This window comes from Cataglyphis hispanica, chromosome 18, assembly GCF_021464435.1.
Source record: "Cataglyphis hispanica isolate Lineage 1 chromosome 18, ULB_Chis1_1.0, whole genome shotgun sequence".
Classification (NCBI taxonomy): domain Eukaryota; kingdom Metazoa; phylum Arthropoda; class Insecta; order Hymenoptera; family Formicidae; genus Cataglyphis; species Cataglyphis hispanica.
This window is the reverse complement of record NC_065971.1, coordinates 3,104,253-3,127,036: the sequence shown is the minus strand read 5'-3', so window position 1 is coordinate 3,127,036 and position 22,784 is coordinate 3,104,253. Positions and strand designations below refer to the sequence as shown.

At 32.1% G+C, this 22,784-nt stretch overlaps 3 protein-coding genes across 11 annotated transcripts in view; 1 reads left to right on the top strand and 2 right to left on the bottom strand.

Annotated features, from left to right (window-relative positions):
- The window catches only part of LOC126856207 (exosome complex component RRP46), a 38,944-nt gene extending 35,031 nt beyond the window's left edge, over positions 1-3,913 (bottom strand). For 3 of the 4 annotated variants that reach the window (XM_050604499.1, XM_050604503.1, XM_050604501.1), the window contains exons 1-5: positions 3,730-3,913; positions 3,536-3,649; positions 3,347-3,468; positions 3,116-3,259; positions 2,905-3,024 (exon numbers count right to left, since the gene is read on the bottom strand). In XM_050604499.1, the coding sequence (XP_050460456.1) occupies positions 2,905-3,024; positions 3,116-3,259; positions 3,347-3,468; positions 3,536-3,649; positions 3,730-3,829 (600 nt within the window). In that variant the 5' untranslated portion in view covers positions 3,830-3,913. Of the gene's footprint in view, positions 1-2,821; positions 3,025-3,115; positions 3,260-3,346; positions 3,469-3,535; positions 3,650-3,729 lie in introns of those variants that run through there. The other variant, XM_050604500.1, reaches the window with a different exon arrangement.
- Positions 3,914-4,094: 181 nt separating this feature from the next.
- On the bottom strand, positions 4,095-8,624 carry LOC126856193 (radial spoke head protein 6 homolog A). 2 transcript variants are annotated; one of them, XM_050604480.1, is made up of 11 exons: positions 8,288-8,624; positions 7,469-7,999; positions 7,277-7,364; positions 6,632-6,874; positions 6,366-6,488; positions 5,777-5,930; positions 5,472-5,638; positions 5,151-5,368; positions 4,498-4,670; positions 4,318-4,410; positions 4,095-4,235 (listed from the first exon to the last, which is right to left on the bottom strand). In XM_050604480.1, the coding sequence occupies exons 2-10, from the start codon at positions 7,630-7,632 to the stop codon at positions 4,328-4,330; spliced, it is 1,413 nt and encodes a 470-aa protein (XP_050460437.1). In that variant the 5' UTR covers positions 7,633-7,999; positions 8,288-8,624; the 3' UTR covers positions 4,095-4,235; positions 4,318-4,327. The 2 variants fall into 2 exon arrangements, with proteins under 2 accessions (XP_050460437.1, XP_050460436.1); XM_050604479.1 differs by having other exon boundaries at positions 4,147-4,410.
- A 6,703-nt stretch (positions 8,625-15,327) lies between these two features.
- LOC126856179 (papilin) overlaps positions 15,328-22,784 on the top strand; it is a 103,822-nt gene continuing 96,365 nt past the window's right edge. For 4 of the 5 annotated variants that reach the window (XM_050604450.1, XM_050604449.1, XM_050604452.1 and 1 more), the window contains exon 1: positions 17,829-17,975. In XM_050604450.1, coding sequence (XP_050460407.1) covers positions 17,953-17,975 — 23 coding nt within the window. In that variant the 5' untranslated portion in view covers positions 17,829-17,952. Of the gene's footprint in view, positions 15,517-17,828; positions 17,976-22,784 lie in introns of those variants that run through there. The other variant, XM_050604448.1, reaches the window with a different exon arrangement.

Sequence of the window (22,784 nt, the reverse complement as noted above, 5' to 3'; positions counted from 1 at the left end):
ATTAAAAATAAAAATAAATGTCAATACAAATTTTTTTGTGAAAAACGTATTAAGATAATATTATCCGACAAAAAAAATTCTTTCAAAAAATTCAACTCGAGCTTTCTATGTACAAGGATATTCGCTTTGCATTAAAATGTTTACCTAATAAAGAAAGATATTAAACATATTAAAATTAACAGAATATCAATAATTTCGCTTTCTCTCGTGATTAGAATATCTGTACCGAATGTAGAATTTAATGGAAATAATGTGTAATGTATCGCTAATTTCTAAGAGATAGATCAAATACAGTATATTAATATGTAATAAATATAAATAATTCTCGACAAAATGAACTCGTGCCATACAATCAATTTTAAATTCTCATTAGTACTAATTGCAATTTCTTATCCTGATTAGAAAGATTTTTATTTTGCCACTTTATCTCTCTTTCATGTTTTATTTACTAGAAAATCTGCAGATTAGATCTTTTGTATAAAAGTTTTGATTTAATTTTGTAACAAATTTATATAACTACAACTATCAATTAATCGTTTTACGATGAGAAACATTACATAGTGATCTGTTTCACTTGCTAACAATAAATGATATCGCTATCATGATTCTATCATATTCGGTGAGCTATTGACAAGTAGCTTTGAATAGGACTGCGTAATATATAATTAGTAGACTGTGCACATAAACATAGTCAATTTCCGCATATATATATATATATATATATATATATATATATATATGTCGAGACCGGTGAGCGCGGGTCAAAATTATTACCGATGTAAGGTCTCGCGAGAGGACAGGAGGAGGCGATGAGGCGCAATAATATTTCGCGTTCCGCAATTTTTTGCCCGTCCGAGGAGGTACCCTTTCTCTGAGTTCATCGCCGCGGCTCGCCGGTGGCTCTCCCGGCTCAGCCGTGGGTATTAATTTCACGAGAAAAAGAGAGAAACGAAGGGAGAGATATGGGGTGGAAAAGGATGAAGCTTCTGGACGCGAGGGGTGAAGGGGGAGGAGGGGAAAGGGGGCAGGCGCGGCAGAACAAAACGACGTGGAAGACCATCTATGAGATGAGAAAATAATAATAAAGTGGAAATGAGCGAGCCGGTCCATAAATTGCTCCGCTCCTTGTTAATGGTCTGGGGGCCCGGGGCGACCTCAGCTAAACGTGGCCCGGTCTGACCCGGCTTGGACTCTCTCTTTCTCTTGTTCTCTTCCTCGGCCTTTCTTATTCTCTCTTTTAGTCTTGGGCCCGGCCAGAGAGAGGATCTGGTCCGACCCGTTCGAGATGCTCTTGGAAGGCTCATTTCTGTATTTAATGGACGTCCCGAGATGCTCCCTACCCTCCCTCTCTCCCTCCCATCCCACTAAATCTCTGAGCTCCCGAGAGCCAGAAAGAGGATACTAAAAGGATCCAGAGGACACAAAGGATACACGTCGATGGTAGGTACTACCTGTGATTGGCGACCGGGCGTGGCTCTACCGACAGATATCCGCTCCTCTAAACGCGCCAAAGCCGAATGCGCGCCTAATGCAAGTTGCATTCTCAGTGCATTCACTTTTAAAATCGTTAATGTCTTGATAATAATATACAAATAATAAGCGAGCAAAATAAAACGTTGAAATGTAAGATTTGCATAAATATTTTATGGATATTATGTAATAATGGAAAAATAACGGAAAAGATTTTTTGACTAATTTTATATATCACTTTATATGAGTGACCATATCAAATTAATTTGTACTATTCGCTTGTTGCTATTCTTTGCAGTTGAATATTATTAATAATAAGTCTATATGTTTATGTAATAATAAAAACAAGGCAGAAAAAGGTTGTTGAAGTATATGCTTAATGAGAAGATATAAATTTCTTAAAAAAAAAAAAAAAAATAATAATAATAATTCGTTTACTACAACCTAATATTAATCAAATTTGTAATCAATATCAATTAAATACTATTTACGTCTTTTCATGTGTATATATGTTTAATATCCATTATCATTTTGCTTAAATATTTACACTATGTTAATATTCAACAATACTTTACAAGATAAATTTTAATATAGTTATTTGTATTATATAATACATATATAACAAAAATGTATTTTATTCTAGAACATTCTTATGTAAAATAGTTGTTAATTAATTTTATTATGAATTATCTTAAAACCTATTTTGGTCGAATATTAACGTTAGTGCAAAAAATCTATTTTATAAATATATTTTAATTAGTGCAAAAAATTTATTTTATGGGTATATTTTTGAATACGTCAACATCTAAAATGTTTTGCAAAAGATTTAATAAAACTCATTATTTAAATAATTTATTAATTAGGATTTTAACTTAAAGTTATAAAGAAAAGCTGCTCAAGAGGGCAGCAGAAATCAAGAGATACGTTGCATCCTCTGTTGGCAACATGCAGAGACTAAATTGCAGACGTATATCAGTGGAAGTTAAGAAGTGTACTTCTTTATTTAATTACGAGTAGTAAAAGTATGATAAAAAACATTAAACTTTATAATTTTAAATTTAACGTAACAAAATATATACCAGAAAAGAAAAATGTTATAATATAAAATGATATAATATCATCTTATTTATGGTTGGTAACAAAATATATTTCTTCATTTTCTCAATCATATGTTGATCGTGCAGATGTCATTCTGCAATTGATACTTTATCACAGTATCAACTAAATGATACTGAGTAGAAAGCGATTTCTATATTATTAATAGATTAATCTATTAACTTCAATTCAATATTAATTTATATCAGCTCTTTTTTTAAATAAAAAAAGGTAAGAAAAGATAAAGAAAGGATGCTTATAGGAAATAAGATGGTATTATACTGTATTTGCATATTTTTTTGTGATTTCCCTATAAAAATCAAATACAAATTGACTAACTTGTTTACACTTATCCATGGAGGCTATGAACTCATTTTGGGAGAATCGACCAACACTATGGCAGCACACAATATCTTTGTTAATACTGTCAAATGCGTATGTGAATTCTGCCTTTGCATTCTGTACACAAATTACTTTATAATTAATATCTTATAAAAAATAGTTATTATTGAAAAAATAGTTTATTACTAATTGTCACTATAGTAGGTACCTTTAATTGTGTGCTATCAGGATCTATAATTACTTTTCCTGTTTCTTTCTCTATCATGCAACTTACAGCTGCAATAGTGTATTTCATAGAAAGTCCTGAATTAATTAATGCCAGACATGACGCATTAATAGCACAAGCCAGTAACTGTAAAATAAATTTTTTTTTTTATTCACACATTACTTTTACTAGAAAGATTTGTCATTAATATAATAAAATAAAACAAAATCATACCCCACCAAAATCTTGCATCTCTTGTAAATTAATGCATACCATAGTATTAGGATGCATTGAAACTAATATAGCAGATTCACAAGTCTCCCTTAAATATGTTTCAATTAATCTATCATCTATCTCTGAAATAATTAATAAACAACACTGAAACAGTAATTCATAAAGACTTTAATTTCCATATTAACTTACTAGCTGGTCCTTTAAGAGGCGTATATGCAACTTCTATGGAAAGTTTGTCGTAAGCCATTTTTTGACTCCTTGCTTCCATGGGACCGTTTACACCTGCGATAATAGTGGTTTCGCCTATTTATGGAGAATAATAAAATTTAGAGAATATTAAATTAAAAAAAATTGTTTATACAACAATGATATTCATTACATACCTTGCATAAACACTGCAGATCCATCGGACTTCGACAACAAATTAATCTCACAATTCATCGGTCGTAATACACAATCAATTTCAGTATTCTCTTCAGTCATTTTATTCAAATTATATAAATTTTCTACTAATAAAATAATTGGGACAACACACGCACACGAGGTTAGATTCTAACTATTCGAGACTTCGAGAGACAGACAAACTGTCGAGCGCACGTGACCAGTCACGTGACCAAATTCGAACCATTGGTAAAGTAAGTAACTCATTTGATAATAGCACGACAGATAATATTATTTGGTAAAATAAACAAATATTTAATAAAAAGAAGAACTTCTCAAAGTGAATAGAATAAACAATTATATTTTTCTTTTTAAATAATTTTATATTGTAACAATATTATATGTTTATGTTTTTCATGATTCTCTTAGTTTGATAATATTATTTGGAATGCTTAAACTGAAACCTACATTATCGATACGCCAAGTTGCAACAATCCTGTAGTGCACTCTGTGGAAGAATATTTGATTTAAATATTTGATTTAACGTATTCAAACGGGAGAATATATCGCATTTGAATCGCGCGACGTACGCGAAGAAAATTATTCGCGCTCTTCCTCATCTTCCTCTTCATCCTCTTCTTCGTCTTCCTCCTCCTCTTCAACTAATATCTCTTCTTCTCGTTCTGTGGAGTGAGAATTATTTCGGGTAATGTGAAAATAAGCATTTTCTATAAAACTATATTATTTTTTTCGATACTATCATCATCTACCTATTGGCTCCATAGCCTGTCGATATAAGCCTTCTTCGTCGACGGTGGGATCGCGGATTTCCATGATTTCCGGGCCGATTTTATACTGATCTTGGATAGGCGGCATATTGGGAGGACTATAATTGTACGCGTTGTGTTTGTGGCCCCAACCGATGTACACATTCGCGAAGCGTCTGCGCGAAATGACATCATTAAAATTACATTAACGCAATCCCGCGTGCATTAATTCCCTTGTAACCTGACTACGGATCAACATAATTTCCTCCTTCGCGTTAGCGTCGACCACAAATGCTCGCAGCAGGATGAGGAGATTATTGAATGCGCGGTGAATTACGCATGCGAAGGATATGGAATAGATATATTTCAAACTATTTTACGCTCAATTTGATGCTCTACGTTATCGCGGTAAATTATATCACATATTTGCCGCAGCAATTTTCTTGTTACAATACAAAGAGAGAGTTATTATTATCAATAATATTATATAATATTACGCTTGATAATTGTATTATTATAAAATAGTGTTTTAATATATTTTAATATATAGTATTTTAATATATTTATTAATAGAGCTCTCTCTCTTTTTCTCTTATTCTTTCTTTCTTTCTTTCCAGTTTTGAGTTACATAAATTAACATTTTGTTTGATAAATACCTTCCGACAGCGAATGCAAAAGCTCCAGGCCATACATTTGATCTAACTAAAGCTATTGCAATATCTGGTTGCAGGAATGACGATTGTTTAGCAGTCCACGGTATCACGGAATCAACAATGGCATCTTCGGATAAAGGAGTTAAGAGAGGTGGTCCGGTTTCTTTCCCGATCGTCTTGACTTCATCTTTCTCCCCTTCATCTTCCTCCTCGAGTTCTTCCTACGAGTAATTAAAGCTCTCTGTCAAGTAATCTGAAGACATATATTTTTATAAATAATTTTGGATTTTATAATTGTGATTATAAAATAATTAATTAACTAACGTCCACAATATCTTCCTCTTTCTCGGGAGTCCACCAGATAATTCGTCCTTGTTCGAGAATATACGGGCTATGATGACACCAATTCGACATATTTGGATCTACGAGATCCTTGATCGACAACGGTTCATAATGCATGTTTTCCAATAAATCTCCTTCTATATAAGGTGCTATATAAAAATAAAAAATATTTCCAAATTTACATTTTTATTAATGTGTAGGATTAACATAACTAAAAATTATTTAAATTCGCATCTTTTTCCATTTTTTTCAGAAAAATAATCAAACAAATTTGTTATATGTATTACCTACGTCTTTCTCTTCTTCCATCTCTTCTTCCTCGGCTTCTCCGCCGAATGTGAAAAAGCCGATCGGCGAAACGTGAGTGGTCGCACTGATCCTTGCAATTTGTGCGCGAAGGTAATTTTTCTCGGTACCGGGAAACGGCGGGAAACTGTGAATCTGTGATTATGAAAATAATATAACGACATCAACGTAATGGGGACAGATTTATTAAATTGACTCTAAGTGTGTATATTCAAAACTTCATTAATCTATGTTTGCGCGTTGCTTGATTTCTACTAACTTTGATGTACTTTATTCATTGCGCCTGATTATCAAGGAGCGATTTTATTCTTACGCTTTTTACTAATCGCTATATATTTATCGAAAACTTTTAACTTTATCGCGATTCACTATCCTCCTATTCATCAATCCCGTCCTATTCATCTATCGTTACCGTAAGTCCTCTCATGTAATTCTAACATCGTTATGCACGCCACCAGATATCGCGGATAACAAGACAGTATGTGGGTTAACGTTATAGATGCGTTACGGACGTGTTCGCAAATAACATCGCTCTAACCTGGGGTTCCTTCATTAAAAAGCATCACGTACCGGTGTCTCCAAGTTTCCCGTACAGTATCGGACAATCTGTCGTGCAATTACTATCTGCTGCGGCGTAACCGGCGGAAGTTCGATCCACTCGTCCAACCCAGGCGCGTTGCATACAAAATATACCTAAATAATACGGGCGGAGCAGAGCATGAGAGGTGGAAAGATTATAAAAAAAAAAAAAAACGATATGATGCGAATTGAATATTAATTCGTTATATGCATCGCCTTTAATATTCCGGTAATTGAGAGCTCGTAAATGGGCGCACTTTTTTATTTACACCGCTCCCGATTTTTTCAGCCGGTATTTCCGGCAACGGTCTCCACAGATTAACAGGCAGAGGAGGAAAGACAAGCTCTAAGGATTTTCCTATTTTAGTATCCTCGAGCGGGATTTCAGTTTCATCCACGGCTTCTGTCTCGTTTTTTGCCACGGCTTCTTCCTCTGCGAATTTTGTTGCCGCATCGGTTTCGGGTTCCTCTTCCTCTCTTTGTACTTCTTCTTTCTCTTGCTATTTAAAAAAAAAAAATATTACGATATTCTTAAGAGGATCTTAAGATTTTACACAGCACGGAACAATATAGGTACATTATTTATTCATTTATTCGAAGAAAATTCTGAGTAAAGTTGCTTTAATATTGGGATAAGTATGTCTTTTAATTTATTTCTTTTCTTTTTAAGCTAAATATACGATAAATATGCTGAATTGATAAATACAAATATTAGTATAAAACATTCTTTTAGCGTCATAAATAGTATTAAACGAGATTTTAGATAACGTGTATATTTAGTGAATTAAACTGTCGTGCGTTTTTTATGACACGTAAATAACTTTGGGAAAAAAGCGTGGCAAAGATCAAAGAGAAACATGTCAGAAGTTAATTGCGTATTATATTTAATATTAATATTTTACCTCTAATCTTCGAGCAATCTCGTCCGCTTGAAATTCGGCCTCTACTACGTAATAATTTTTGGGTTTTCCAAGTATTTTACCCCAAAACCTAAAATACAAATTAAAAAAATATATGTATTATATAAATACACAGAAAATAGTGTGAGATATACAGGTTCAAAATAGCGCCATTGTTACATTTAGATTGAATACCTAATATTTTCAACCGGCATTGTGGAGGCAAACTTCCGAATCGATAAATTAAGCAACACCATTTCGTGTCGCGGCAACCCTACACCCGTTTGCTCTAAGTAGAACAAAAGATCCAACATGTCGGGATACTTCTTTTTCTTATCGTCCTCCTCCTCGTCCCCCATTCTCTCCTGATCATCCTCGTCAATCTGCTTTACACTCTGTCATGATTGCAGGAAGATTGAAAGGCACAGTAAAACGAAGATTATAGTTTGCATCGTTTGCGTCATTTGCATATTATTTATCCGAAGAAAACTCGCTATGTATCGCGGTTTCATTATCCGTTACTTGTCAGACCGCACCTGGAAGAGCTTAATGAGCTTCTTGGCATCTTCGTACTGTACCGGTGGTACATACAGATCTCGAAGATGATCCGTCTTAGTCTTAAATCTCTCCTCCTTCAATTTTCTGCTATATTCCTCGAAAATATCGATTGCGTTTCGCGGTTGCTCAGCAAGTAGTTTTGTTAAAAGTTCAGTTAGGTGGTCGTATCTAGAAAGGATAGTCAAAAATAAATTAATAATCTGCTCGATATTTTTTTTAATATCCTCTTTGTCTTCATTAATATTTTAAGTTTTTGTAATAAAAGAAAATTTTAATTCAATATTAGCAATGGAACAATCGCTTTTATCTCATGGTTGCATCTCTTTTGCGAAACGCAGTTATTACGGTAAGTGTAATGTGAAATATTGTACATATATTGGAAATAAAAGAATACATTACACGAAGAAGAGTACAATTGCATAATTTTTATTATAGGAAATTCAGTGGCGCGCTTACAAGCTGTCACCCGATTCTGTGCTGTGTTTCTGAAGAAATTTCTTCGCGCGTCGAATGTCGTGTTCCACGCTGGGAACGTCGTCAGAAGGTATCTCTTCTACGCTATAAGAATAGTTCATTCTTATTATGCTATTTTCTACGTCTCACTGCATGCAACCAGCTCGCAAAATTGGATGCGACGTCACATCTCGCCGGATACTCAGTATAATATTATCGTAGTAACGTAACCGCTACGCAAGCTGTCATTGTTTGGTAAGTTATATCAGCTCAACTGATTTTTTTTAATCGGCGTTGTTCATCCGTTTTTTCTCATTCAGCATCATCCTGTGTCGCGAAATCGCCGCGATTGCTGTTACAGAAATAAAAAATCTTATCTGGGGTGACCTAATTATTTCGACACATCGTGACCAAAAATATTTTTAATCAACTTTGTTAAAAGTAGTTGGAATGATAGATGAGATAAATGTCTCCCACGCATTTCTATCGAACGAGAACTCATTTCCGAGTGAAAACGTGAAACATAGCATAGAAAATAATTTAAAACAATTCAATCTTTTTCACTATTTAAAAGCAAGCTGTTTTTACCAAGTATAAATATATTAAATCATTAAAATATATATAATTTCAATAACTAAAATTAGAATAATAGACAAAATTAAATATATTTTGTTCGATGTATTATCGTTCGATTTTTCGATGATTTAAATATAATTCGAATTGAGAACACGTAATAAAAATAGTCAAAACGCATTTTGCGCAGACTTTCAAAGAAAAAAAGTTAAAACGGAAAAAGATAGACAAAACTTTGATGTATATCAACGATTAAATTATAAAATAAATTGCGATTTTAAATTTCCAAATGCGACAAATAAATGAACCGACGATATTAGTAATATTCGATTGCGATACGCGTAATTTCGCGCGCAATATAATTACTATCATTTTATGCAAAAATTTCGACAGATATTCGAAATATAGTATCCACCGCTCGATTTATTTTTCAATACGCGACTTTATATGAATGTGACGATCAACAATAAGATATATAATTTTCGCGGATAATTATTTTAACAGAATAAAATGGGTCTTATAAGCCTTTAAATTATATTATATAATATTGTTAACATAAAATATATATTACAACATGTTATAATATTTAATGTTATTGTAATTTATTTTTTTTTAATTTTCCTGAGAATAAATTTAAGTTGAATATTATTATTATGTATTGTAATTTTATTTCTAATTTTTCTTCAATGCCTAACAATCCCTATAATCCTAACAATCTTACTTGCTGACTGAATCAACAGAAATTCAAGATTTGAAGATCCCTAATCGCGTGCGCTAATCGCATGCCCTAACTGCGTGCCTTATTCGCGTGCTCTAATAGAATGCTCTAATAGAATGCCCTAATAGAATGCACCGTAGGTTGCTTCCGTTGGGCCAGTTGGACCTACCTTTCGTTGATCCTGGCCATATTCAGTCTGGCTACATCTAGCCAGAGATGTAGCTTCGACCCCCATCAGAGGTCGATGAAGGAAAAAAATTCCTTTTGTTGCCGGCTAATTATTGTCACCGGGGTACATGAGCATAATTTTATGCTCGTTTATGACATGACAGTTTGTCACGCATCGTTTTAATATAACTTTACTTTAATCAATCTAATGCCAAGTCATCAATCAAATTTAATAATTGATTGAAGTAACAATGTTTAATTTTAATAAAATAAAATTAAATAAAATTATAGAAATATATAAAATAAAATTAATAAATAATATAGGATTTATATAGATAATTTATATTAAAATAAAATGAATAAAACGTTTGTTGTGCCGCATGAATAATTTGACGATTTAATTGATTGAAGTAACAATGTTTAATTTTAATAAAATAAAATAAAATAAAATTATAAAAATATATAAAATAAAATTAATAGATAATATAATTTATATTAAAATAAAATGAATAAAACTTTGATGTGCCATATGGATAATTTGACGATAATATTTAATTGATTGAAGTAACGCTACGCGTATCCTATATTATATATAATGTAAATATTATTATATTATTGTATTATTAATATATAAATATTATTATATTATTATATTATATTATGTTATATTATATTATCAATTAATTTTATTTTATATATTTTTATAATTTTATTTAATTTTTAATATGTTAATATAAATTACATATTATTATAGTAAAACGATGCATGACAAAATTGTCAAAGCTTTTATTGATATGATAATAAAGATGAATGGGCTATGAAAAATATTTTATTTTTTTTTCAACTTTTTGTTTTAATTTATATTTTAAATTATGTTTATAATATGTTTTAATGCATATTTAAAAATTCTATTGAAACTTATTTGATTTCATCTATTCTAGCCCATCCATTTTGAGGCAACGGATTTATTTACAATCTACAATCTACATTTGCATCTACAATATCTACGAATCCGTCACCTCAAAATAAAATAAAATTTATCACTCACCGGCACTGATGCGCAACAGCGGAGATTTGGTCTTGAGGCTACGTTGTCTGCAACACACAAATATAAAATCCAAATTATAGCAACGTTTAATATTTATTAATATTTTAAAAAATTATTATTGTACGCATCGAATTTTATATCCGATGCGTATAATAATAAGAAGGTATATAAATATGAAATAATTTTATAAATTTAAAAAAAACTTTTTTTAAATAAAAACTTTATAGTATGAGTCTATCTTGTTTAAATTATTCAAACAATGATCGAATCGAATTAATGCATGTACGGGATTTATAATAATTAATATAAAATTAATAATACTCACCCTTAGGTTGCTCCGCCGGTGCAGGATGCCTCTCCTAGGCCTCCTCCTCCTCTCAGGTTGATTTACACGCGCGATACTTTAAACGGCACTCCCGCACTTTTATTAAAGATACTACCGCACTTGTACGCGCGATACTTTGAACGACACTCCCGCACTTTCAAACTTCGGCACGATCAAACTCCGTTTCACGCGAGAATCATACTACGACTACGAGAATCATACTACGTACTTTGTTGCTCGAGCGTTGCTGTATGAATGATAACAAGGATAACAAGCTAAGTCGTAAGACCTTAACAATAGCGCGCTAATGTTTACATCGCCAAGGCTGAATACAATGTTATTGTTTTCGCGGCCGAAAATATGTTGCGTGCTATCACGTATATACGGTGTCGAATATTAAATAATATACAAGTATTTTAAATTATAGATTAGTTATTTAATAAACAATTAATATATCATGAATCTTATTATTATGTTAATCATTATTTAAACCTGCGATTTGATTACCCGTTCTCTAGCCGAATCATATTTAAATTGTCGAAAAATCAAACTATAAAGTATCGAATAAAATATAATTAAAAATCAAGTATTTTTAAAGAAATAATTATTGTTTATAAAGAGAGAGAGAGAGAGAGATCGCGATAAAACAATAATTAACAATTTTGATTCTATTCATTTCGATTCTTAATTAAAATGTCACGCAAAATACGCTCTTCGAATTTTTTTCGTTATGATGTAATTACGTATTGTTCAAAATTTAAAGTGTGTGAAAGATAATTAATTATTTATAATCAAATTATTTCCCGATACTTGTCGCGATCGCGTTGAGTAAAGAAATTTGATGGAATGTCTCGCGTTCTACTTCCTTACTGTTCGAGTGTCGCCGTGAGAATAATAAAGCCGTAACGTTAATAGCGTGCCAATGTTTACATCGTCAAGGCCGTGTACCGTGTTATGTTTTGATAATTCGTTGCCGAAATATTTTCTGTACTATGACGTATACACAAACGGAATATTAAATTATACAAGAATTTTTAATTATAAATCAATTATTAAATTAACAATTAATATATCAGGGAGCATATTATGAATTATTCGGCTCAATCTCCGCATATTGCACAAGTACTTTCTTTTACAATTACGAAACGATTGATAATTTTATTAATGACTCTTTTAATCGCGATTCTTTACATTATATATAATTTATTAAACTTTATAATTGTATATCTATTATTAATAATAAATATTGCGTAATTAATAGTTGCTAAAAAGCCTTGTCTAAAAATTTCTAGTACATTTTTTATTATACGCATATTTTGTATATTTTCATGTAATTTCGTGTAATAAATTATTTTGTATTAAATTTAAGATTAAATTTTGTAAGTGGATAATGCATGTAATACTACGATGATGCTTTAAATATCTGTTTAACATCTGATATTATCTAGTCATATTTTAGTCATATTTTTTTATCGCACTGTCGCATTACACATGAAATAATAATATTCATTCTCATTAAATAATATCAATGAATTGAGAAAGACAGGAAAATATGAATGAACAATGTGACTCAATAAAGATGAATCGCACACGCACGGTTTCTATCAGCTTGCATCCTGGAGCTAGTTATCGTCTATCGGGTGTCCTAAATATGATGGACGCTTCTCGAGGTCACTGGCTGTTTCCTTTGACGCCCACCCTTTTTCTATGGCGTAGAACACGTGTCCTGCCTTTAAAAACTGCCGCAGCGATAAATGTCGAGGTGTTATGATCAAAAGCTTTCGAAAATTTATGCCGTTAAAAATAGCCTCAGACAGAAATGATAGTGAAAATATTTGTATTTTTGTATTCAATTCTAAATTCGTTTAAGTACTTATTGAATAGAAATAAAGAGAGAGAGAGAGAGAGAGAGAGAGAGGGAGAGAGAAGACAAATATTTAACTTTATTAAATTATTTCACTCAGCATAAAAAGTTATATATTTTGTTCATTTATATAGTTTTTACATTCAATATGTTTTTAACAAAATATATTTTTTACTATCAATTGTTCAATATTCTATGGACAAATGAAATTGTCTTTAAATAGTTTTATGAGATAATGGTTTTCAAAAGTATTCTTTGATCTACCAGTGTTTACTCTCCAGTGTGTACATAGCTGACGCCCATATGCGTTGTAATATTTGTATATATGGTAAGATATTTCAAGATATTACGATAAAAGCTGCTATTTCAAGGAAGTCCTGGTCTTTTTGTAGCTCTTAATAACTTGCAATTTTATTGTGCAATTCTATATAGTACCACGCTTGCGTGACCAGCATAGATTATTATGCAAATCACGTCTCTATAATGTCAACCTGCCGATATTCATTAATGTAATCAATAAGCGGATTGATTATAAATATAAGAATCGGTGAAACTATAAATGTCTTTAAAAAAAGAAATGAGGATCATGGATATTATGCAAGGACATGACATGTCTTTTTGCTTTTTTTTTACAATTTCAAGATTGTGCATTAGTTTTGCATCTTAATGGCATGCAATTCCGCTTTATAAATCACATCTCTCGAGTATGAAACTTTCTATAACACTGTATCGAATATATTGAGATAGAATCGCAATCAGGCGAAACGCGAGCGCGGCGTTAATTACAATTCGTTGCTGCATCGTGAACAAGGTGAAATTATGGCTGTGCTATATAACGTAAGGTTGAGCACGTGGCAAGTTTCAAACAGACCGGATTGTAAACAGTAGATACGAGGATTTCGTAATTTCAGGAGTTATAACAGGTGGTGTTGGATGCCACACACCACGTCGCCGGCGTTGGCATCCAAACACGGACGGGCTTTTCAAGCGGGCCAGCTGCATCACTCGGCATTTCTCCCGGCACTTCGACGCTGCATAATACTCTCGCGTAATTAACAAAATGGTATGTCGATTAATAAAACGCGTATGATTATTCGCCGGGCTGGCATGTATCGGATGAACGGGCGCAGATTTGGAGCGCAGAACGCGGATTATCCGATTCGCCGAAATTCAATAGCCGTTGCCGTTTGACGCGCATTGTTCGCGCGATGGCCAGATGCGTTAATTAACAAAAGCCGTTAATGTATGACCGTCTATCGCAGATGCGATTCTCCACCGATAACGATGATAAACGAGTTCGAATCTCTCGCTCCCGCGCTTGTGCGCATAGAATAGCGTCATAGTTCGATAGACGAGGAGCAGTATTTTCCTTGTCAAGTAAAATTTCATTTTCTATCGCATTAACATCGAGGCTCTTTTAATCTGAATATATTAATTAAGTAAATATATAACATATATATTCATATTTTACAATGCGGCTAAATTTTTAGCTATATACCTAGAGATTGTTTTATCGATGATATTTTAAATTAAAATTATTTTAATGGAACTAATTTCAGTAATTAAATTATGTTTACTTGAAAAGCTATTATCTTTTGTGCGTAATTTATTAATTCAGTTTAATTTAAATGTTTATTTTATTAATTAATCTTTCAAAATTTTATTTGCTTATTATTTATTAAAAATTTTTGAAGCTTTGATATTTTTATTATGGAAAAAGCTATTCTAAATTCATACACATTTAATAATTCTTATAGGAAAGAAAATCTATTCTAGAATCATATACATTTAATAATTTTAATGGAAAGAAAATCTAAATTAATAAATAATGTGTTGTGTGAAATGTATAAAGAAAAATCCAAAAATTTCTTATAACAAAAATAAAATCTTTGAGATTTTTCAAAGAATTGTGTTCTTCACAAGCATCAGTGATGTGTTTGAAAAAGAACGGCGAACGATGAATTCATTAATCGAGTGGCATTGAACGCATTTCGAATGTGGACGACGAGAGAGAGAGAGAGAAAGAGAAGGGGGGGGGGAGAAAAAAGGAGGGAGAGAGAGAGAGAAAAGTTGGTGCCCGTAATTCGCGGGGGCGTTGGAGTATGAATGAGTAAGAAATCCCCACCTTTCCTCTTCTCTCAACTATCTTGTTCTCTTGCCAGTCGACTACCCCATCTCTCCCAGTTCTCAACCCCCACCTCCCCTCCTCGTTCTCCCTTCCTCACATTTTCTTCCTCTCTTTCTCTCTCTTTTCCCCATGCTGTTTGGCCCCTCTTCTTCTCACCGAAAGCAACTCATATTGGGGGTCGGTTCACTCTCCGGGTTCCGCGCTTCTTTCGGTCAGTTTTCTCCCGTGAGCTGTACGCGCGCGTCCCTTCGTGAGGATCGGCTTCCGTATCGTATAGCCTTTAGGCTCTACAGCCTCGAGGAACTGAAAGAATCGGCGTTGTGTTAGGAATAACGACTTTTCTTCGCATCCTGGATTCTCGCAGGACGGGGGAGCCGCGCTGTTCATCATGTACCACCGACTGTCAAGGTAAATTAATATCGCAAATATTTATTATTTTTATTAAATTAATGAGGTAATTAACTCTGTTTTCAGAGTTAAGATTATCAATCCTCCTTACATTTCCATTTGAAAGTGGTTCTCGTTTTAGTAACAAAATAAAAATTGGCATGTGGATGATAAAAATAAAATATATTAATAAAAAAAGAATTGTGTGTTGCTTAACGAGAAATATCAGTAAGAAATGTCGTAAGAAAAATATTGCATCAAAATGAAAAGACATATTTTGCTGAATAACAAGTCAAAGTCTTTTCATTCAAGATGGAGAATTACCTTTCTCTCGAATAGATATTCTCGCAATTATTAAAACGATTTAGTACGAAGTGCGCGAGAGTTTACGTCTACTGGGTCTTATTATTAAAAGTTCCACTTCTCCTGTCTTGAAATCATCCAAACTTCTGTAATGTCATCCTATCTTGAAAATGCAGTTTAACTTCTTTAGTGATAATTATACAGTACTACGTAGCGAAAAGGATAAAAGACAGTTCATATGACACGTCGAATGATTTGTTACGCGATAATTATCTTATAAAAACTCAATATTCAAACAATCTTTTTTCATGTGTCAAAATCTCTGTATCTTGTTTGAGAAAATAATTATGATCTTTTTACATTATATCAAATTTTTACTGATTTAAAAATAAATAGAAATAAAACTTTGTCTTTTCATGCATTGCTTTTGGGATTTCTATTGTTCGAATATGCAAATAATAAATTTTACGACTTTTTGCTTAGAACTTATTGTTTTTCATATATCAAATATTTTTTAACGTTTAGAAAAATTATCTTTCTTTTTAATAAAATTATTCTTTCAGTAAAATTATATTTCTTTTTTCATGCGCATAATGTTTATGTGTTTAGTCACGAGAAGTAATATTATGCGCTTGCTGCTATTAAGGAAGTATCGCGAAAGTTTTACATTATTCATTTGTCATTATCACGCGCTATGTTAAGCGATCAGCCGATCGCTCATAAATTGCTCGATGCCGACCGCCCTCGCCGACTCACTTTTCATTAAGACGTCCGCGGAGTGAGAGAATGAACGGATGAATGGATTTCCAGAAGCCGCGAGACCGCGATCTTTTCTCTGCCTTGGGCTACTTAAACTGATAGCATGCCAAACTTCTCATTTAACTTTTCAATAATTTTAATTTATTATTACTCATAGATGTTATTAAACGACTTAAAGTTTAATTCTAAAAGTACTTTAAGTAAATCACGTATATTATTATTATATATAAAAATGATATGTGGAAAACATTTCGCGTATCTTATAAGAAATATTGGACAATGCTAAGTAAAGTAAAATTCATATTTAGATTATATATTTAATTCATATAACGAAGTTTTCATTCAAAGAATTTCTCGAAAATTTTATTTTGTATTCTTTGTTTACATTACATGGTCAATATTACAAAAATGAAAAACGGACAGTCCATATTTCAATTAAATTTAGTTCAACAAGAATTGATTGGTATTCTTGTTTATTTTTGTCCTTCGCAAAAAAATAAACATTCGTTTACAATTGATTTAGTATTATAAATGTTAAATTAAAACATATTATTATATGTCGGAATGTTTCTCAATGTTGAATAGTTTAATTATCGATACTTCCGCTGCGCTTTGCGAGTTTATCTCAATTAGATGTCGTTCCATAGCTTTTATTTTTATATCCTGATGAAATGATGCATGTATGCGCATTTGAGTGGAACGAATTATTTCCTTGGATTAAATATTACATAAATCTAACATATTAAAAAATTATAACCTTCTTTCTTTTTTTTTTTATCAATGTAACATCGATATTTCATAGTTTCTGCGTATAAAAATCGTATTTACATCGTGCCTATTCCACAAATTCTTTTTTTATTGTAACGAAAACATGTTATCATGCCTACTCATAGGCATAAAAACTAGTAATTACATATGATTATAATTATTAAAAACTTTGTTATTTAATTAGCAAAAATCTAATAACGATAAAATTTGCTAAACATAACTATTACATATTTAAAATTTGCTTTAAATTTATTTGAAATAAATAATATATATATATATATATATATATATATATATATATATATATATATAAATATGTCGCGCAAGTTTATCAGAAAATGTACGAATTGTACGAAGTACGAAGCCGCTAAACGCGGTGGAATAAGGGGGCAGGAGCGAAATTCGCGGCACCGACTTCAGTGTCGGAAGGCCGCAGGCCCGTGGTCCATGACCGGTCGACGCAGCCTCCTCCCGGTTCCAGAGAGAATCGGAGTCACGTTCAGTCAGTGGCCGACTCCCGTCCGCGGAGGTGGTGCGCGTTATCGCTCCTTCGGGTCCTTTCTCAGCAGAGTGTCGAGAGAGGTTTTCCGGCTTCTCCGTACGTCCCGAGGCTCATCCTCATCGGGCATGACGAACACTAGGAGCACGTGGTTAGTCGAAAATTTTCTTTTCGCTTTTTTTTCCGTTAATCGCGCATTTTTCCCTTCATCGCGCCAGTCTCTCGTCTTTCATTGCTCCGTTTTTTTCATTCGCGATTTTTGAGCGCTTTCTTCATACCTGTTGCCATTTTTCCTCTTTTTTTTTGGTTAAAATTCAGTGCTCAATTTTTAATTGTATCGATCTCTATTTTTTAGTCTTAAACAGTTAGTTTTTATAAAATGCTCCATTTAAAGAGAGAGTTTTAATTAAAAGCTTAGATTTTTGAGCGTGAGTTACTTGTTGTCTATCGCGTCACATTTAATCGGATAGTGAATTATATATAGTGCATAATTAATGATCATACTGTTTAAAAAATTTTTGTTTGACTAACTTATGCAAATAAAAAATTTGATTTTATTTTTTTTTAATTTTTTGTTGCTTCAATCTTAAAATGACAAAAACTCGACAGAGATTGCACGAAAATACAGCAATACTGTTAAATATTTGAAAGATTGTACTTGCGTGAGCTATTATAAATGTGCGTAATGATTTGACATTTTAAATCATTTTTTGTCGTTAGAATATAAATCTTTAAAATTGTCATAGACAAATTGCAATTTTTTTTTAAAGTTTGTTTATTTTTTATTATATAGATATATAGCGCGACAATATGTCCAACTATTCAATTTCCGCTACTGTCAAAATCGAAATCGTTGAATGCGATAAATATGCGGCGTTGCACCATGATTCAATGTATATTCTGCACAAAATAACGCCTACGCTTTTTTTCGATATGGAAAAACTTTCAAATACTTTTGTCATAAATTATATTATATATTTTATTTATTTTATCACAATTATACACAATTTTATTGATATTCTTCTGATATCACTAACATAAAATTAACAAATATTATTTATTAAACATTAATAATTATTTTTTATACTTAAATCTTAATTAGCATTTATAAATTTTAATTCTTAATTCTACAGAATAGCAAAATTATTAATTACAAAATAATTTTATTATTTAATAATTTTTTATTATAAATAGTATCAAAAACTTAGTAAAGTTAAAATAAGATTTTGTGGTTTCGAAACAACACTTGTTGGAAGAACACTTAATAAATCTTTCACGTCATATATTTATCAATATATATTAAAAAATATATATGTATATATTTTTTAAATAATTTTTAAAATATCTCTGCTTTTTATATATAGATAACATTCATATACATTTTTTATATCTTTAAATAAGATTATAAATGTATTATATATATATATATATATATATATATATATATATATATATATACTATATATATATATATATATATATATATATATATATATATATATATACTATATATATATATATATATATAGTAACACATTTATAACTTATACTATAGGACTATAAGACTTCTCCAAACGATTTCTCTATTAGGTATATGAAAATTTTGTGAGAAAATCTTCACCTCCGCTCGTCTAAACGCGTACATCTATATGTTTTTTCCGACATGTATTCGTACAATTCGCATATGCCGAGAAACAGGAGACCTTTTCGTGAGTTCTTGTGGGATGCGAATGGCGGATTGGTCAACATGTGTGTCCCTCCGGATAGCTCATTTGTCAAAACGGTCAAAACGAGAGCGCGTCTAGTTAGCTCATATATAGCTTCATATACTTCTTTATAAACGACAGTATCGCGCTATTTTTAATGGCCATTTCATGTAATCTCTTACTACAATCTAACGCTATTGCGCGCGAGCGTGACTATCATTAACCTTTCACTATTCATACGACGTTTGACAAGTGCTACATTTGTCTCCGGCATATATATCGCCTTTTTGCCTTCATTCCTACTTTCATATTTATGAAGTATAAACTACGGATTTATGTTTTATTTTCTTTTATTTCCGTTTATTTTCTACGTATCATACTCCGTACTACGTACTCTTTCGTGAGCGCATTTTATTATTTATAGAATTAATGTCTTACAATTAACTATGCTAAGCTTTAATAAAGTCAAGCTTTTATACACACATTTTACGCTAGCATTTGAAGATTAAAATAGGACAACGGTAACAAAATTATTTTGCTAAGTGCATTCTCATGTTTCTAATTAAATCTTGGTGACAATTCTCCGTTGAGGATACTGCGACTTAAGCAAGAAATGCCAGTCCAGTTAAATTACATCGTCACATATTCGTGCGAGTCACGAAAGTGCAAAGTCTTTACCATCGATTTACGGTTATAACAGTACTCCACCTGCGGTAGGTATAAAGGGTTATTGTAGCGAGCTTTCTGGTACCGTCCTTCTGGCCAGCCGCTTGGCAGGACAATGGCTTATGCTAATTCTCGCTGAGTCTATGTAGACGTCGTCCTTCCGACTCTGTACACAGGGTACGCGTGTAACGTGTCAGAGTTTAAAATTCAACCAGCATTACGCTTGCAAACGGTGCGAGATTTAACGTCGCACTTGCGAATTGTTTCGCCCAATAGAATTACAACTTGTCGCACTCTATGCAATTAAGAAGCCAAAGAAACTAGCTTCTATTTATCTCACTTATTTACGCACTTTCATAAAATTGCAAATAAATGTTTTTTGTTTTGCATTTATTTTGTTAATTAAATTATTATGTTATATCATGTTATTTATTTAAATATTGCATTGATAAATATGTAGTTTTTTGAGAATTATCAAATTACTCGCGTTAAACTGCTCACTTATGTTACTTTAAGTCGGAAGTGCATGCCTGCATGGAGTGATATCTCTACGCTGACGTGGCAATATTACGAAGGTTACCACACAATTTAAATGCGCATGGTAAATAATGTAACTAACGTTCTAATATTGTTTTCGAGTTTTAAATCTGAGAAGCCTACTACGGGAACAAAGGATCATCAGTTTTTGCCGAATAAACAATTTCTTGCCGGCCGAATAAATACATGTAAACCCCAAATGTGTCCCGCGCACCGTATATTCACCTGTATATATTCACTCGTAGAAATTCTCAACGCGAAAAGCATTCTGTCAGGTAGTCGGCCACATACGCTGCAGACAATCCTATATTTCGTGGCTTATTTTGGTTCTTCTAGATGGGGAGGGAGGAAGCTGTTATTTCTGTTCCATAAGTTAATACTCTAGGGCACAGCCCTCGTGCTTCGTTATGCACACCAAGCTCTCGCTCCGGCCGGTCCGGAACACTCGAAAGTATTACGGTTTTGTTTATTGTTGGACGTTTCCGTTTGTACAAACGAGATTACCGCCCGGAGAGGGCCATACCACCACAAAAGTATGTACTTACACCACAACTCGCGCGTATTTACCGCCTCAATCGCTCGTGACGTATCATGATACATGTGTGCTTTAAATAAAATGTAAATTAAATTTAATCTTGCGAGAAAACCATTTGATCGATTAGAAGAGAGATTTGCGAACTTCAATCAAGAAGAGTAATTAATAAAATCATGTTTTTTTTTCAATTAATACAATTTTTGCATTCATCGAAATGATTACTGTTTTCGTACGACACAAATAAGATTGAAACATTATTAAATAGATTAAAAAATAATAAGAAAAATAAATTGCGCTCTCTCTCATCTCCGAAATAAACTCGACATTTTTAATATTCTTTAAATTTGAAAATTTCGCGAAATTAACATATTATATATATAATAAAATATATATTTTTGGTCTTTCCGGCACGACCTTTCAATCGTCGATGAAATGATCGCCGCACAAAATTTCGGCATTCAGAAATACCGTATTCCGACAAATACGTTGCAATGATGATAATCGGAAACAAAACAAAAGATTGAATTAATCCATTATCACTAATATAATGCGCATTCTGTCATAATTAATTTTCATAGTTAAATGTTATCTCGTATGTAGAATCGTTCGTTATTTACGAAATAGTGCAGCGGGCGTATGAATGAATGGGAGCTTGCTCTAAGATCTTACATCCGCATATATATGTAATGAAAATATTGCACAACGTGTCGTGTTTTTCTCGGAGATGCATATTCATTTTTATAAACAGAATACGCTATATACTTTAGCCTTGAGCGTTGTCTTTATCCGACATACTATGCGCTTTTCCAATATAGAAATCGATTTTATTAAATTCCCATACAATGCCTTTTTGTAGGAACGACACACACGTGTCTTCGTGTGATTGTCATGATAAAAGGCAAGCTACCAATCCCGTCATTCGCCGGCAAGATTTCAGTAACAGGATTCCATTATTTATAAACTCCTTCAACGAGATTCCATTATTTATAGAGCTATATAGGATATTGAAAGTTGACGGGTATTGTGCGTCTTTATGGACAACACACAATATTTTCAATTGTCTAAACTTAGAAATATAGTTAGAAAGAATAGCATGCATGTTATACGCATTATATGATATCGAGTAATATAAATTAATTCAGATTGTAATTTGATAAAATATATTGCTAAAGTTTTAAATCTTTATATGAATTTATACAAAATAAAATGATTAGAAAGAACTAACATTAAATAAAAAATCATTTATGAAATAACTTATACATATAAGTTATCTCATAGAAATTACATAGTTAAAAATAAGTAAATTTAATACTGATATTGCATGCGAAATGTGCTATGAATCAACATCACGGTCTGTCAATTTTATGTAAAGTTTATTTTTAAACTCGCGAACTATGATACCATGATTTTTCAGAATTTTTCTCTTTTCCAAATCCATAGATATTTCTTTTTCCTTATGACTTCATTCTCTTTTCTCTGTACGACTCCGCTTCGGAGCAACCAATATCTGTCTTCC